The sequence below is a fragment of the Strongylocentrotus purpuratus genome, unplaced genomic scaffold, assembly GCF_000002235.5.
Source record: "Strongylocentrotus purpuratus isolate Spur 01 unplaced genomic scaffold, Spur_5.0 spur5_contig_833, whole genome shotgun sequence".
In the NCBI taxonomy this organism is placed as follows: domain Eukaryota; kingdom Metazoa; phylum Echinodermata; class Echinoidea; order Camarodonta; family Strongylocentrotidae; genus Strongylocentrotus; species Strongylocentrotus purpuratus.
Genome location: NW_022145539.1, coordinates 888576 through 904773, shown reverse-complemented (window position 1 = coordinate 904773; position 16198 = coordinate 888576). Strand labels below are relative to the sequence as shown.

General features: G+C 36.5%; 1 protein-coding gene across 1 annotated transcript; it reads left to right on the top strand.

Moving 5' to 3' along the window:
• Positions 1–7555: 7555 nt before the first annotated feature.
• On the top strand, positions 7556–10216 carry LOC100893618 (toll-like receptor 4). The gene is made up of 2 exons (XM_003723914.1): positions 7556–8369; positions 9519–10216. Exons 1-2 carry the CDS (start codon positions 7556–7558, stop codon positions 10214–10216), a joined length of 1512 nt encoding a protein of 503 aa, XP_003723962.1.
• The last annotated feature ends 5982 nt before the right edge of the window (positions 10217–16198 follow it).

Genomic DNA, 16198 nt, shown 5'->3' with positions numbered 1-16198 from the left:
TTGCCTTCAAATTCAAACTTTGACGTGTGCCATTTGAATATGTTAAATTATAGGTTAAGTTCTAAGAAAGACCAGAAACAAGTTGTGAGTTTGCTTCATTGTGATCTTTTGTTTGTTTGGGAAAATACGACAGAAAAATATATACCCCTAAAATGGCTCAATAAAATGTTTTCATCGCTGATATAGGATGATAAATTTATGAAATATCTGGACCAGATTTCATACCATATTTTGTGTAGTCCCATACATCCATATCTGTGAACGATTCATATGGCTTTCATCAAGACTAAGTCGAAAATGTTCTTAATAATAAGATGATCCCAAAACCTAAAAATACATAGTTATATGTGACATTACTTTATTAATCGCTTGCAGTCAATTCCTTTGACAAGTCAATCGAATGACAAGGACCCATCTTTATCTGTAAGCGATTGTTTTAGGTTGACACTGACATAGCATTATGTCACAGAAAGATAATGAAATGTTCGTGATGTGTGAAATATGTATTCAAGATAACAGTGCAATAAACGAGTCTTTCAGCATGCGTGTATATAAATATAAACGTGTATGAATATTATGGCGCATTTTAAACTAGTGCAATATGAATTCATAATTGTGCTACCCAAATATAGAAGTGCAACACAATTTGTGGCATATTTTTGAAAGTTTTAGGAAACTCGGCAGGAGCGAATCTCTAGAAAAGCGTTATACTGTTGACATGAATAATTGTTGAATATGGTTATTTCCATTCCGTTCTTCCCTAGTCAGAACAAGTAAATGTAAAGTTGTTTTTCTCTGTAGATTGTGATATTCATGTTCAATTATGTTCTTGTTAATATGATATTTTACCAGTTGAGCCTGTTTTCTCATATGATCTAACCTCACATGTCAGTGCCATCGTTATATATATTTTTAATTTTGTTTATTCATAACACATGTTATATATATAGCGTTGGTTGCTTTGATTTACTTATGTACATATGCATCGGAAGCACAGGGTCATTTTCATAATTTGTTTATTATGGCGTTGCCTTACTATTACATAATAATTGAATTAAGTCGGTATTTGATGTAATATAATATGTTTATATGTTTGTATTTTAATCTCAATATTTTCTTTGTGTAGATAGGCCTACATGTATATGTAAATCTATTAAGCAATATGAAACATATACTATTAATAATAGTATATGTTTCATATTGCTATATTGCTAAAACTGCTTCCAATTTTGTAATTTATCGACTTTATGTTTCTTTACCATCTGATTGTCATTCTGATGTTCTGACATTGCAAGTAATTATCATTTTCTCAGATACCAATTTCAATTTGATGGTGGAAATTTATTTAGGCAGTGATTCTGTTCATTATAGTATTTAGTAGCTGTTTCTACTGCAGTCCAGTCAGTAGTGTCCAGTCATTCCAGCATTCATTTCGGTCGCAATACGATGTAATATCATATGCTCATACTTTTCTTAGTCTCGACTATTTTGTTAAGGTATGTGCATTGTTATAATGTTGATAAATCTGCTTCCATTTTCATATTTTGTTCATTTGATATTTTTTTTACCATCTCTGATTGAATTCTAAATATCCTAACGTAGCAGCGTCAGCGCAGGTAGATGAGAAAGTCCTTTATTTATCCTGCCAGATACCGTTTACATGTATTTGATGCAAGTTTAATGAGGTGGTACTTCTAGATCTATTCACTAGTCTAGTATAAGCGGTGTCTTTAAATACAGTCCCGTCAACATCTGTTAGGCCCCGTAACACTAAGCTTGGCAATTGGTCGTACGATTGTTTTTTGCGATTGATTGCACATAGTGTTCAATGCAATCAATCTCAAAATTCAATCGTATGATCAAGTGCTAAGCTTTGTGTTACGGGGCCCTGATTATTACTAAGTATTGAAATCCATTGTTGATGTATAATGACCTATTGGCTTATTATGTCCTGTCATGTCCTGTGTATAGCATTCTATGGAGTTGTTTTATCTGTATAGGCCTATTTTTTCGTTGAGATGAGAAACTTAGTTTCTGTTTGGTGTAATGAAATATATATTAGCGCCAGCTATCAACACAATCTACGATGGGATCCGAATATGACGCTAAAAGAACACCAATCTGAATTGCTTTTGAGCCTCTGTATTCTTTATTATTCCTCCATACTAAAAGACACCATCAAACATTATTTTAGTATTAACGTTAACTGTTGAACATGTTCATAGAAAAGCACAGGATCATTTTAATAAGTTGTATACTGTGCTGTTGGCCTGTTGCCGTATTTTTGCATTGTCATGTTGTATTTCATTCTTTTCAGTATTTTGCTATGATTATGTTTTTTTGTATTTTCAACTCAGTCAGTTTTTGTAGATATATGAATATTTATAAATATCTTTATTACTGCCATATTGTTAAATCTGCTTCCATATTTGTATGTTTTTATATTTGAAATCCGTTTTTAATGTTTATGACCTTTTTGCTAATTGTCTCTTGTCATAGCATTTGAATAGCATTCTTGTTTAGAGATGTGAATCTCTGTCTCTGTTTGGTGTAATAGCACTAACTATCGACACAATGTATGTTGGGATCCGAATATGATTCTATAAAGAACACCGATCTGAATTGTGTTGAGCCTCTAAAAGAAAACGTTAGTATACCTCCATATTGAAAAGACATCATAAAACATTATTAGCGATCGAGTATTTACATGATGGTAGACAGCTTCATGGACAATTATACTTCACTATACATTTGTTTCTCTTTCTCTCGAAGTGTGTTTATTAAATAATGTTAGATGTTAGATAAACTGCCTATAAAGACTGATTTTCTTGTCTCCCTCGAGTGGTCATTATACACAGGTTCCAGCTTATAACCTATCGATGATTAGGTGATACGTACATCCGTATCACCTTTTGATTTTGTCAAGATTTTTATTATTTATTTGGCAATACGTACGGTGCGTATTACCTCTTGATTTTAACAATATTTTTCTTTATATATTTGTTTTCCCTGAATATGTTCGCATGATATCTCAAGACTGGATAAAGCCATTTGTCATGAAACTTGCCATGATGATAATCCTCATCCACCTTAGAACTGCGTGACTTTTCAGCGACGCTATAGCATCGTGACGTCATCATGACGTCCTTATGTGAAATGTAATGAATGGTCGTATATCAGCCAAGCGATATCAATTTCAAATCAAATTTTGCATGAGTCATGCTCAGGTCATGGGTCAGAATGTAAGCTAACGTGGAGGCGCCTGCCCCTACAAGCGCGCGTGTTAGTGTCCGTCAAAAAATAAAGTGCTCGAAACCCCAAACCAAGTAATGATGATGATTTTTATTCGACAAGCTTCTAAAATACAACAATATACAATAATAACAGATCAAAAATAAGTCAGCTTGAACAGGATAACCCACGAAAGCTCGAGAGCTTATTTCCAGTGGGGTCCCCAACAGACATATACAAAATGAACAGGTTAAAATAGTAATATTTACAGACATATAAGAAAAGAAAAAATAATTACTTATTAAAGATAATAATAATAATAACAACATTGATGATAAAAATGAGAAGAAGGAGAAGAAGAAAAAGAGGAGGAGGAAAAAGAGGAATATAATGAAGAATTTCTATAATTTCTATAACGTACAAAAACATAAGTTTATACAAAATGAAAAAGTATGAACCGGCAGAAGAATACAAATTTCAATCATATAACATGTCATTCACTTCTCTTCTCTGTCTTGGCTCAAGTATTAGGTATTCTTTTAATTTCCTCTTAAAATGAGCATAGTTTTCTAATTCCTTTACAGCATTGGAAAGGGAATTCCAATGTTTTATGGCATTGTAATAAAACGAATTTCAAATACTGCCTACTAATTTCTGGTTAAGTTAAAGTTGAATCGGCTATTTCTTGTATTATAATCCTGTACGTCAGTAACAAGATCGAATGGGATCGAATATAATGATTCGACCTAGTATGATATATTTTATGCACGTGATACAATACGAGTTGTTTTGCTCTTTGGTCAACTTCAAGAAAACCAGCTTTAGAAAGTTTGCTGTAGCCAACATGAGTTCTTGGAGCAGAACAGTTGATAAATCTTACCATTTTGTTCTGTATAATCTTCAACTTCTTTTGATCTGACTTGTTTATGTTACTATACCATGCAGGGTTAGCATAGTCAAATAAACATTGAATAAGAGCAAAACAGAGTGTACGTCTTGCTTTTAAATCCATACAACTTTGATATCTGTACACAAATTTCAGGCGAGAATTTGCTTTTTTTACAACTGATTCTACTAAAGATGAAAATGAAATTGCCCTAGCCAACTCTATGCCTAAATACTTCACAGACTCTTTTATCTTGATTACTTGATTATTGTGTGTCACTTTAAATTCAAATTACTTTTTAGAACTACTTTTAGAACAAAACAAAATGCTTTCTGTTTTCCCAAGTGTAAAGAAAGCTTATTATCAGTCATCCAATCGAAAAACGTAGACAGCTCATTCACTGAGCTTTTTCTGAATATATTTAGGATCTGGATTTGAATAGAGAACAACGCTGCCATCTGCGTACACTAATATTTTAAAGTCTTTTATACAAATACACATATCATTGATATAACTTGTAATATAATTGGGCCTAAAATGTTTCCCTGAGGAACACCGCATGTTATGGGCATTAGTTTGGAACGAATATCATGAATGGCCACTATTTGTTGTCGATGAGTCAAGTAGGATCTGAATCACTCTAAACTTGTCTTATTAAAACTCATTGGTTGGTAACTTCTTCAAGACGCAATGATTAACTGTATCAAAAGTTTTTTTTTTGCAAATCAAGGAGCACCATACCAACAAAGCGCCTTTTGGAAGTTTCTGTCCTCAAATAATCAGTCAAATGAATTAGACATGTTTCAGTTGAATAGTCATCTCGAAAACCGGATTGAAATTATTAAATTATGTCATTGTCTTTGAAGTATTTTTCAATTTAAACGTAGACCAATTTTTCGAGAATCTTTGATTCTACGCTTAAAACACTAATAGGTCATAAACCTAAAGGTGTTACAAAGTTTTGGTATGGGGTCATGAATTTGGTTCAAATGAATATATTTTAAGCATATGCGATCCTACAATATTCAATGATCGTTGTCGCGGTTGAAATCGAGTCTAAAGTGATAACATTGTAAATAATAAACTCTTTATGTTGTATAGCTCCCTCTCAAGGTCAAGATATTAATTTAGCCATAAAACAATGGTTCTTGACTAAATTCGACCAATTGGCTATTCCCGTTTGGAAATTATATATCACAACTACATACTCTGAGATTTTCATGGTCGCAGCTACTATTGTATGGCCGTAGGCAATATTTGAAAATTTAAAATTTAAAGATAAACTTGAGTTATGGTAAAAAAAGAAAATGAATTCTCACATAATCTAACGAAACTTACACTGAATGTTCAAGATTACAAATAAATGTCATGTGCCGAACAATTTTGGAAGAAAATGTATACTGGCTGAGTAATGAGCATAGAAAGATAAGGAAATCAGGGTAGTACTAGCCCCGACACCATGTGTGTTGTCCCATATATATCTATCTGTGTAAGTGATTGTTACTTTACCAAGACTCTGCCAAATTTATGATGATTTTGATGACTCTAGAACCTTGCATTACACACCATTACTTACATGCTATACGATCAACTTTTCTGATCCATTCCACACCTTTTCTTTCACAATGCAATCGCATTACCAGTACTCAAGTTTATCTTTAATATTCAATTTTTTTCGAAAGCAGAAGTGTTTTGGGGGCTAAATTTTCTAGTGCTTATAATACATCCGCAGGGGCAGCCAAATATATCAAAATTAAAAGAATCACTATCCAGCCAATTTTCGAAATTTTCCAAAACTTTGTATTACCTTTAAATGGTGGTACTTTATTTAAGTTAAAATGATTGGAGATATACATCGCGACACCTCCGCCAAATTTATTTCTTCTATTTTGATTAAGTTGGTGTAACTGGTCAAAGATGTACAATACATGTGACTTCCAGCAGCACGATTGAGTAAGTTTTTCCAGTTTGATTCTTGCAAAACCTAATAATATACCTCGACTTCTAGCTACCTGATCACTCTTTCAAATTTACTTCCAGAATATTTGTTGTATTATCATGACCATTACATTTTAAAATGATAATCATTATTATTATAATTTATATCAATAATCATTATCATTATTATTTATTTGGCGAACAAACAAATTCAAGAAACAGTGAATGCGTAACAACGGTTAAATTCAAAATCAATCACACGGATGTCGGGAAAAGAAAAAGATTAGTTAAATAATGTTAACCGAAGGTTCTTTCCCTATCAATGTGGGTTAACATACACAAATAGCACAGAATAGCAAAAAAACACCATATAATTAATTGCAAGTATATTAAAGAAGAGAGAAAAAAAGAAGATGTTGCATTATTCTTATTTCGTATTATTATTATGTGCACGTGTCTTCAAAAGAATTATTATGACATGACCAGTACTCTAGTTTTATTTGATAAATACTGGAATGAAAAATTGCTGAAACTAATCCATCCATTATTAATTAACACCCACACCCAAACCTATTATAGGTCGAGAGTTATTAATTGCATCAATTGCTAAAACAATAGTAAGTACGTGTGTTTTGCTAGCTACTTTGTGATAGATTGCTGAAACTAAACTTATGATAAATACAGAAGTAGAAGTCGTTTAACATTTTCTGGGCTCTATTGTGCTAAGATATTTGATGGTAATCATAACATATGAGTTGGTATAGTTTCGCTTTACAGAAAGCAAACTTAAGAGATTGCAGGAGATAAAGCCTGTTTGGCCGAGGAAAATCGCATTCATTGCGTCTGTTATAGCGTTGTGATTGGGTACATCAAATTTGAGTGGCATTTACTCAAACGTTAGAATTGTGGCCCTAGAGATTTGACGCCTGTTTTATTTCTAATTGACAATCATCAACGTATCTACACTTATATTCAATGAAGGTAAGGTATTTATTTATTTACTTCTCATACCTTCAGTTAGGTCAGTTACGCGATTTTGTTTAAAGGGGCGCGAAATAAATTTGATATACTGCAATAGGAATGGGCGACATATTTGTTACTATAGGATTTAATTTGTTTTTGTAAAGAGCTTTAAATCTGTGTTAAAAGAAGAAAACATGCCCCTGTTTGGATCTATTTTGTTTTCTAGTTGCTGTATTAATGTATGAACCCGTGGTTCTAAAATAAGGAAAATATGTTACATGTGTTGTTCTTAATCATTATATTTTTTTTTTTTTTGGGGGGGGGGGGCAATAGGTTATCTTTGATACTCCGAGATAAATTCATTGAACATCTTTAAAAAGAATTTGGAATTGTTTTTATCAAAAGCACGATTATTCATGTTATTGTTGTTGGAAAGGTGGGGCAAGCCTCATTGGGGCAACCATTGTTAACAACAAATAATTAAGTTTACTGTTTGAAATAATTTGTTTCCCTTTTTTAAAAACAGGATCGGTCATTATGGCATTCAAACACGGAATGCTTCTGGACCCTTCGCTTTTCCTGGTAATCATAAGCTTTTTGCAAGCACTTCCTGCAGACACAACAGTGTTACCCTACAAACGAAGATATGTTGAAAACTCTGTCGAGAACTGTGCATTTGAGATTCAATCGAATACTGCTAATTGCGAGAGACTCAGGTTAACGAACGTTCCCAAAGAGCTCCCAGAGGATGTTGAAATCCTGAGGATCAGTGAGAACAGTATCAAGTCTTTATTGAACTCCTCGTTTGAAAGGTACCCTCATGTCACCTACCTAGACGTCTCCGATAACGACATTAGAGTGATAGAACCCATAACTTTCTATCCCCTCAAAGAATTAGCCCTCCTACGTATGTTCCTCAACCCATATCTTGTACTTCCAACAGGACTACTCAGGTGGGCCACTAAGTTGTCCTATCTTGATGTGTCCCAGTCAGGCTTGAAATCGCTTCCGGGTGACATTTTAAGATGGAGCCCAACATTGGATAAAGTATTTCTCAGCAACACCGAGCTGACTTCAGTGAATATCAGTCTTTGTGGCACAGTAGGCTCCGTCTTCTTGTCAAAGAATAATATTGAACAGCTCACAGATGGAACTTTTACCTTCACTTGTCAAACGGATGAACTCTACCTTACACGGAATCCCATCCGATCAGTTGATCCCAGTGTTATTGAATCACTACAAGTCCGATCATTGATGCTAGGAGGATACACTTTGACTTTAGATGTCGTTAGAAATATCTTCATTGGTGTCTCACGTTCGAAGATAAAGAACCTCGCAATCAACTATGCAGGTCTTGGCATTTCTGGGGCAATTCGAAAGGATCTATTTGAGCCACTGCGCAATATTTCTCTTTCATTGCTTGAATTGTCCGGAAATAGTTTCAGCCTTCATTCTTCTATATTCTCGAGTTTAAATAAGGTCCCCAAACTAGTTCTCAATTGGGACGAGATAAACAGAATCGAACCGGATTTCTTTGAAGGTATGCAACAGTTAAGGGTGTTAAATTTGAACTTTAATCGAATACGAACCATCAACAAAAATGGTTCTACATGGAATAGTGATTTAGTTGAGATGCACTTATCTGACAATTCTTTAATCGAAATCCACCCCTCCACATTTCGCGGTTTGCAAAATTTGAGGCTTTTAGACCTAAAGAATAATGAAGCCCTTCATAGGCTAGAACTTACATCCTTTTCGGGACTAAAACGAATTGAGACCATCAAACTTTCCCATAGCAGTCTTATTAACTTTAAATTGATAATCCCGAGCTTAACATCATTTTCTATGGACAGTTTCCGCTACCGTTTGGCTTTGAGACCTGGATCATCCTTCAACTATACAAGGTCTCTTGAACATTTGGGAATTACAGATTCGTGGGTTTCTCGTTATACAATGTGGGATTATAAAGCGAATGTATCCCTTTTTGAAGGGTTGTTTAATCTTACGACTTTGGATCTGAGTAGAAATCCCATGATGTCAAGATCGTTCAAAGATACGCAACCGCGGATCTTTCAATCCCTCTCAGCTCTACAAACCCTTCGTCTCGAACACTGTAACATTTCAACAGTTCATTCAACAGCCTTCATAGGGTTGGAATCGCTCCAAGTGCTGAATTTAAAAGGGAACATAATTCAACAACTTCCTTTAGATTTACTGAAGGGCTTGGGCCAAGTGCAAAGAATAAATCTTGCTGACAATCGTTTGACATACCTCGACAAAGAAATATTTTCCAATAACCGAAGGATGACAACTCTTCTCTTGTCAAACAACAAATTTACGGTCTTAAACCAGAGTACTTTTAAGCCAATTGAATCGTCGCTTTTCTCTATCGATCTTTCGTTAAATCAAATCGTATGTGACTGTGATCTCAGTTGGCTTCTCGATTGGATCGGTCGTCCTATTGAACTCCTCAACAAAAATACAACTCTTTGTTCGCCAGCTTCTTTAGAGCCGCTCCACTACAAACCTCTCCTTGATTTTGATCCCTCGGAGCTTTGTGGCCTTAGCATCCCACTCGTCCGTTTGTCTTCCCTCGCTGTCATTTGTCTGGTCGCCATCGCCGTGCTCCTTCATCACTATCGATGGCAATTAAGGCACAGACTGTGTCTCCTGAAGTTTGCCGCCCTTGGGTACCTGGAGATACGAGACACTCGGGAACACGACGAATACGAGTTCGATTTGAATATCATCTTCTACGATGATGACGAAGCATGGGTCCGTGAACATCTTCGGTTAGCCATCGAAGAACAGCTTCCGCAATTCCAGAGCAACGTCTTTGGTGACGAGGATCTCGTCCCCGGTATGCACTATTTGGAGGCAGTCGACTATGTGGTGAGGCGGAGTTACAAAACCGTTGTACTGCTCAGCAGTGCCGCTGTCCGCGATCGCTGGTTCATGCTCAAGTTCCGTACGGCCATGGACCACGTGAGTGATACCCAGACCGAGTTTGTCTTCGTGATTTTCCTGGAAGATATTCCCGACGAAGAACTACCCTTCCTTGCAAGGATGTACCTAAGTGATGGCAGACCCTATCTGCACTGGCCTGAAGATATCAGGGGACAGTTATATTTTTTTGATGAACTAACCAAAAATCTGACCATTAATCTGAAGACGAATGATTTGATTCCTGATGGATAGTATTAATTTTCACGATGTTTCACGACGGAGTAAAACGAACTTTTTAATAACTCAGTTTCTTTGACTGTTGACGACAAATCTTGACCTTATTTCCTAAATTTGTATCAGTTAGAAATTGCATTAGCTGTCATAAGCTACCGCGAGATCGTTGCATTTGATTAGCTGAGAACAAAATGTTGTCATAGAGTTTAAGCACTCATTAAAGATATGAAGTTCTCCATATAAAAAAGGTCAACCCCCCCCCCCTCCTCGCGCTCCATTGCGTTCTCTCTTCTCTCTCTCTCTCTCTCCCTCTTAAAGGTACTATGTCCCTTTTGCAGGCCCAAAAAATTAAAAGGTTAGAATTCCAACGACATTTGAAGATAATATTTAGAACTCCCTCAAAACAAAGGGGCTTAATTTTTTTTTTTTTGGGGGGGGGGGTGTAACGACCGTAAGTTGTCGAATCGAATATAGGGAATGCAGTCGCTAAATTAAATAATCTGAATTTCAGACTTTAGAACCGAATGGTAAGATTCGATCAGCTTAATTTGGGCCATTACAAGAAGTGAGTTATTGATGTATACAAATGCTCATGTACCCTTTACAGCTCATTTTTATGTATGTTAATACCAAAGAAAAAGGTCCTTCAGTCACTCAATAGTGTATGACAGTGAAGTCTAAACATTAAACGGGTTTCCTTGCATAATTTGAATAGTAGATCTCCGTCAACGTTTAATCTTCACAAATAGGACATACATGACAATTTCATAATTCCTGCACATTTCTACAGAATTTGATGTTGAGTGCAAAAAGGAGACACTACCTTGAATCAACTAGAACTCGATTCTAGGGAATGTTTTTCTCCTTTTCCTATGTCCTCAATTATGTTGAAGAAACCTGGAAAAGATTGTTATTAGCAGGTGGGATACATAGGGAATATTGGAAACTGGAATACTGTATTAGTCAACAAAATCTTTCTGAAAGTTCTATGATTATATCATATAATTCTCTAATGTCATCATGTGTTATATTGTAATATTGTATGGGGCAGTAAAGTAGTATTCCTTATATCAAAATTGAATTTACCGTTCCCCAAAATGTGCTAATGTTATTATACAACTCAATAGTATTAATCCATTTGTCTGTCTGCAATATAGTGTGGGGTGATTCATATTCGTCTCATCTAAACAAAATGAAAATACTTCAAAAGAGGGCAATTCGAATTTTAACAAATTCAACGTATAATTCTCATATGAAACCATTATTTAGCAGAATGAAGATTCTTCCTTTTCAGGAACTAATATCACTTATAATACTTGTTTATTTATGTATCATTTCCACACTGGTAATCTTCCACACATTTTCCAAACACATTTATTAGTAATTCATCTGTTCATTTACATAACACAAGGCAAAAAATGTTATTACACAAACCCCCTGTACGTACAAGTAATTTGTAAAAATGGGTAGGACTATAAGTTTTAATCTCATGTTTCGCATTTTACATGTGCTTCCTCTTCTCCCTCTTTCTTTTTAATATTCTACTCTTTTCTTCTCTCTCTTTTTCTCTCTCTTTTAATATGCTTTAAAGTGCATTGTATTGTGTGTGAATGAGTAAATATGGCTGAGTGTGTTTGCAAGATATTGGTAATTGTTTTGTAATAAGTATGAATATACACATATATCTTTTTTGTTTTGTTTGTTATAGTATGTTTTTATTATATATATTATTATATTTTTTTATGTAATTGTAAATTAATGGGCCCCATTTACATGATAAGGTTCTCAGGGGTTCATAGCCTGTCTTGTACCAGTACCAGTATGATTGTATTTTTGTTTAAATAATAATAATAATAGCCTAATAGTCCGCTCCAAATTTTATTAAACCGAAATAAATTTTATTGAATTGAGTATCACAATAATTAATTCTTTATTTTCCTTTCAAAAGAGAGCGATTCGCATGATTACTTACTCAAATTATTTATCACACACATAATCTTTATCTCATGAAGAAAAAAAAATATTCACATTTGTCAGACAAGCATTTTTATGTATGAATATTATCATAATTAACTCCTATTTCTATTTCACAATTTTTACTGTTCGAACTCAATCATTCACAAATATCGCACCCGTCGTTCAGAAAATTATAGCTTCACCAGAGCTGACCACCTGTGTACAATACAATTGCAACATAGGAGTTGCTTTGTCAGACGTGCACGTAGCATCACCAGGAAAAGAAATGTAATGTGCAGGTATGGTATGGTATGGTGTGGTATTTTTTTAATCATGCATCGCAGTTACATATACTGAATTGCACATCGATATATATTGCATTTAAAAAAACGAGTGTACAATTTAAAACAGTATCATTTACATAATTATAAGTACACGTATATATCACATGTTTATCCTTAATTTTGTACCAAATGTAACACAAAAGCAAAAATACGAACAAGGAGGAAAACGGGAATATGTACCTAAACAAAATATGAATTCAAAGTGAGAAAGAGAGAAGGAAAAGATGTAGAGAAAAGAGGTTAAAAAGGTAAAACGAAAGAGAGAGAGAGAGAGAGAGAGAGAGAGAGAGAAGAAGAAGAAGAAGAGGAGGAGAGGGGGAAGGAAAGTGAGAAGAAGAGAGAGAGAGGATAAGAGACCGAGAGATATAGTGAAGAAAGAGAAAGAGCAGGAAAGATAGAAAGATGGAGAAAGAGAGAAAAGAGAGGGAGAGAGGAAGGAGAGAGAGAGAGAGAGGAAGAGAAAGAGGGAGAAGAAAGAGAGAGAGAGAGAGAGCGACACGAGGTAATTAAAGAAGGGGGAAGAGAGAAGGGAGATCTTGCCAACAATTTGAAATTACATACAAATTGACGATAACAAGATAAAAGTATGCATTGCAACATTATTAATAACATATTAACATATTAATAAGATGAAAACAAAATACATTGTAAACATTGTATGGCGCACCTAAAAATCTTTGGTAAGTTAGATATAAATGTTTAAATGATTTTTTTTTTTTTTTTAACGCAGATGGTAGTAGAAACATTACGAGAGTATAATAACAACCTCTTTAAAAAAAAAATTGATACAGGCGGATAAAGCAGAGAAGCAAGATTCAAAAGGAGTAATTGCAGACCTGCGCAAACTTTTACTAGTGTTAATAAAAATAATGAGCAACCAGAGGCAATTTAACATAATACATGTAATTATGAAACATACAGTATAAAATACCAAGATTAAAGAATGAGGTAAAACGTATTGGAAATATTTACATTATGTTTCTACATTTAGCAATAATATAATTGTTAAATCCAAGATAGTTAATTAAATCTAAAATACAATGCATTAAGATTTGGCAAATTGTAGATGTGTTCAGGCAAAGACTGCAATTTGAAAATGAATTTTAATGAATAAATTGTAATTTAAAAAGAGGCTTTAGATAACTGGAAAATAATTTATATACAAAAAGAAAAAACGTGGGAAAGAAATGAGGTTACTGAACATGACCTAATAGGTACCCCAGCAACTGTTCGTTGTCCCTTTCAATGATTTATCATCAATTGTTGGATGTGCAATGAGTAGAACAAGCGAACTCAAACTTGTGTAATTTCATCCCTTTTTTCAACTGCAAAAATACGTCGAGGTAGAGAGGTAGAAACACAGAAAATACACTGGAGAGGGCACTCCAGCTATGGCGTAGACACAACACGGGGAGCAATAGTTATAAGCCGTCGCTCGACTGGCGTAGAGCTTGGCGTCAGGGATTGCTCTTGACGGTGGAAGGGACCTTCGGATCTCACTGGACAGCTACCGTCCGCCTCAAACGGATCTGCGCAACTCCCGACTCTTCGCTTCAATAACCACCGAAGGCCCCGTCACCCTCATCAGTGCATACGCTCCAACACTGACCGCCACGCCAGACTTAAAGGATTAGTTCTACGAGAACCTCGCAACCACTGTTAGGAGCATCCACAGCTCGGAACAACTAGTTCTCCTGGGCGACTTCGATGTCAGAGTGGGTGCTGATAACAACTCCTGGCCATCCTGCCTTGGACAGTTTGGTGTGGGTAAAATGAACGAAAACGGACAGCACTTCCAAACACTGACACCTACTGGACTTGATCCTTACAATGCGCACCTCTCTCAAGAACGTGCTACTGATCCGATCCTATAAGAGTACTTACTGCGACACAGACCATTCACTGGTGTGTTGCAAGTTCAAGATGCAGCCAAAGAAATGCCACCGTGCCAGACAACAAGGAAAAGCACACATTGCAATCAGCAGGGTCTGCCAACCAGAACTTGTGGAGCAGTTTGTCACCGCCTTTCAGAAGGAAGTTAGTGCCTTTCAGCATAAAGAATCTGCAACAAAGAAGTGGGAAGAGCTGCGAAACACCATCCATCGTACAGCTTTGGCCACATTTGGGAACAAAAACCTCAAAGTCACATGATTGGTTTGAAGCCAAGTCAAACGAGTTGATTCCCATCATTTAAGCCAAGCGCGCCGCCCCAGCAGAGTACAAGAAATCTCCTATCAAGAAAAATCTCCAGATTCTCAGGGCTGCAAGAAGCATAGCTCAGCAGACGGCCAGGCGCTGCGCCAACGAATACTGGATCCAACTGAGCCAAGAAATTCAAACTGCTGCCATAACAGGGAACTTTAGAAGAATGTATGATGGCATCAAGAAAGCATTGGGAACAGTCCAGAACAAGACGGCACCCTTCAAATCCTCCACTGGGGAGCAATCACAACTTTGGTTGAGCTCGGCAAGGCCATTGACAGACTCGCTGCAGGAAAGGCGCCAGGCAGCGATGAAATAAAGCCCGACCTGATCAAACACTTTGGGCTGACTATCAGTCTGAAGAAGACGAACATTAGATAGGATGTAGAAGCGCCGCGGCATCCATCGCCATCCATCACCACTGATGAATACGAGCTGGAAGCTGTGTACCTGTTCACGTACCTTGGGTCCACCGTTTGCAGCAACCTCTCCTCTCCCTTGACGCAGAGCACAACAAGAGAATAGGAAAGGCAGCAACAACACTCGCTCGCCTCACCACACGGGTGTGTGGTAACACCAAACTCTCTGTCAAGAAAAAGATGGCAGTGTACAATGCCTGCGTCCTCAGCACACTGCTGTACGTGAGTGAGACGTGGACGACCTATGCCAAGCAAGAGAAGAGAATGAACGCCTTCCATTTGAGCTGTATCCGCCGTATACTCGGCACCCCATGGAAGGACAAAGTTCCGAACACCGAAGTCCTATCTCGTGCCAGCCTTCCAAACATGTTCACCCTCCTATTAAAGGCAACGCAGACTCCGATGGCGAGGTCATGTCCATCGTATGGAAGATGGTCGAATCCCCAAGGACATTCTCTTTGGACAGCTGACAACTGGCAAGAGAGACATTGGCCGCCCTCAGATGTGCTTCAGAGATGTTTTTAAGAGGGACTTGAAGGCTCTGAAGGTTAACACAGAACTTTGGGAGGAACTCGCCACCGACCGCTCGAGCTTAAGAAGTACCCCGACTGTGCGGCTGCAGGCAGGGGAAGACCAACTGAAGAGTGCTGCGGAAGAGAAGCGGACTCGCAGAAAAGAACGCTGCTACTCACACAGCACAGAGACAATCCACAAGTGCGAGTTGTGTGACAAAGACTGCCACTCACGCATCGGTCTGTTCAGCCACATACAGTGTTGTTTCAGCAGGACAGACAGTTAGGATTCACACCATGGTCTTCACAGACTGAAAGAGACCTATGAAGTATTCAAATTATGCAAGGAAACCCGTTTAACGTCTAGACTTCACTGTCAGACAATATTGAGTGACTGATTGACATCTTTTATCTTTGGTAACATAAAATGAGCTGTAACAGATATAGGAGCTTTTGTCTACATCAATCACCCACTAAATGCAATGGCCAACATTAAACTGATTCAATCTTTGTGCAGCAAAAACAGTACGACCATTCAAAAAATGGTCTGAAAATCAGTCTATTAAT

What these genes read in the sequence shown, in the direction of transcription:
- LOC100893618 (XM_003723914.1), top strand. Translation starts at nt 7,556, where the DNA reads ATGGCATTCAAACACGGAATGCTTCTGGACCCTTCGCTTTTCCTGGTA. An exon ending in CCTCGCAATCAACTATGCAG is followed by an intron (nt 8,370 to 9,518) that starts GTCTTGGCATTT and finishes TTTGTTCGCCAG; the next exon opens with CTTCTTTAGAGCCGCTCCAC.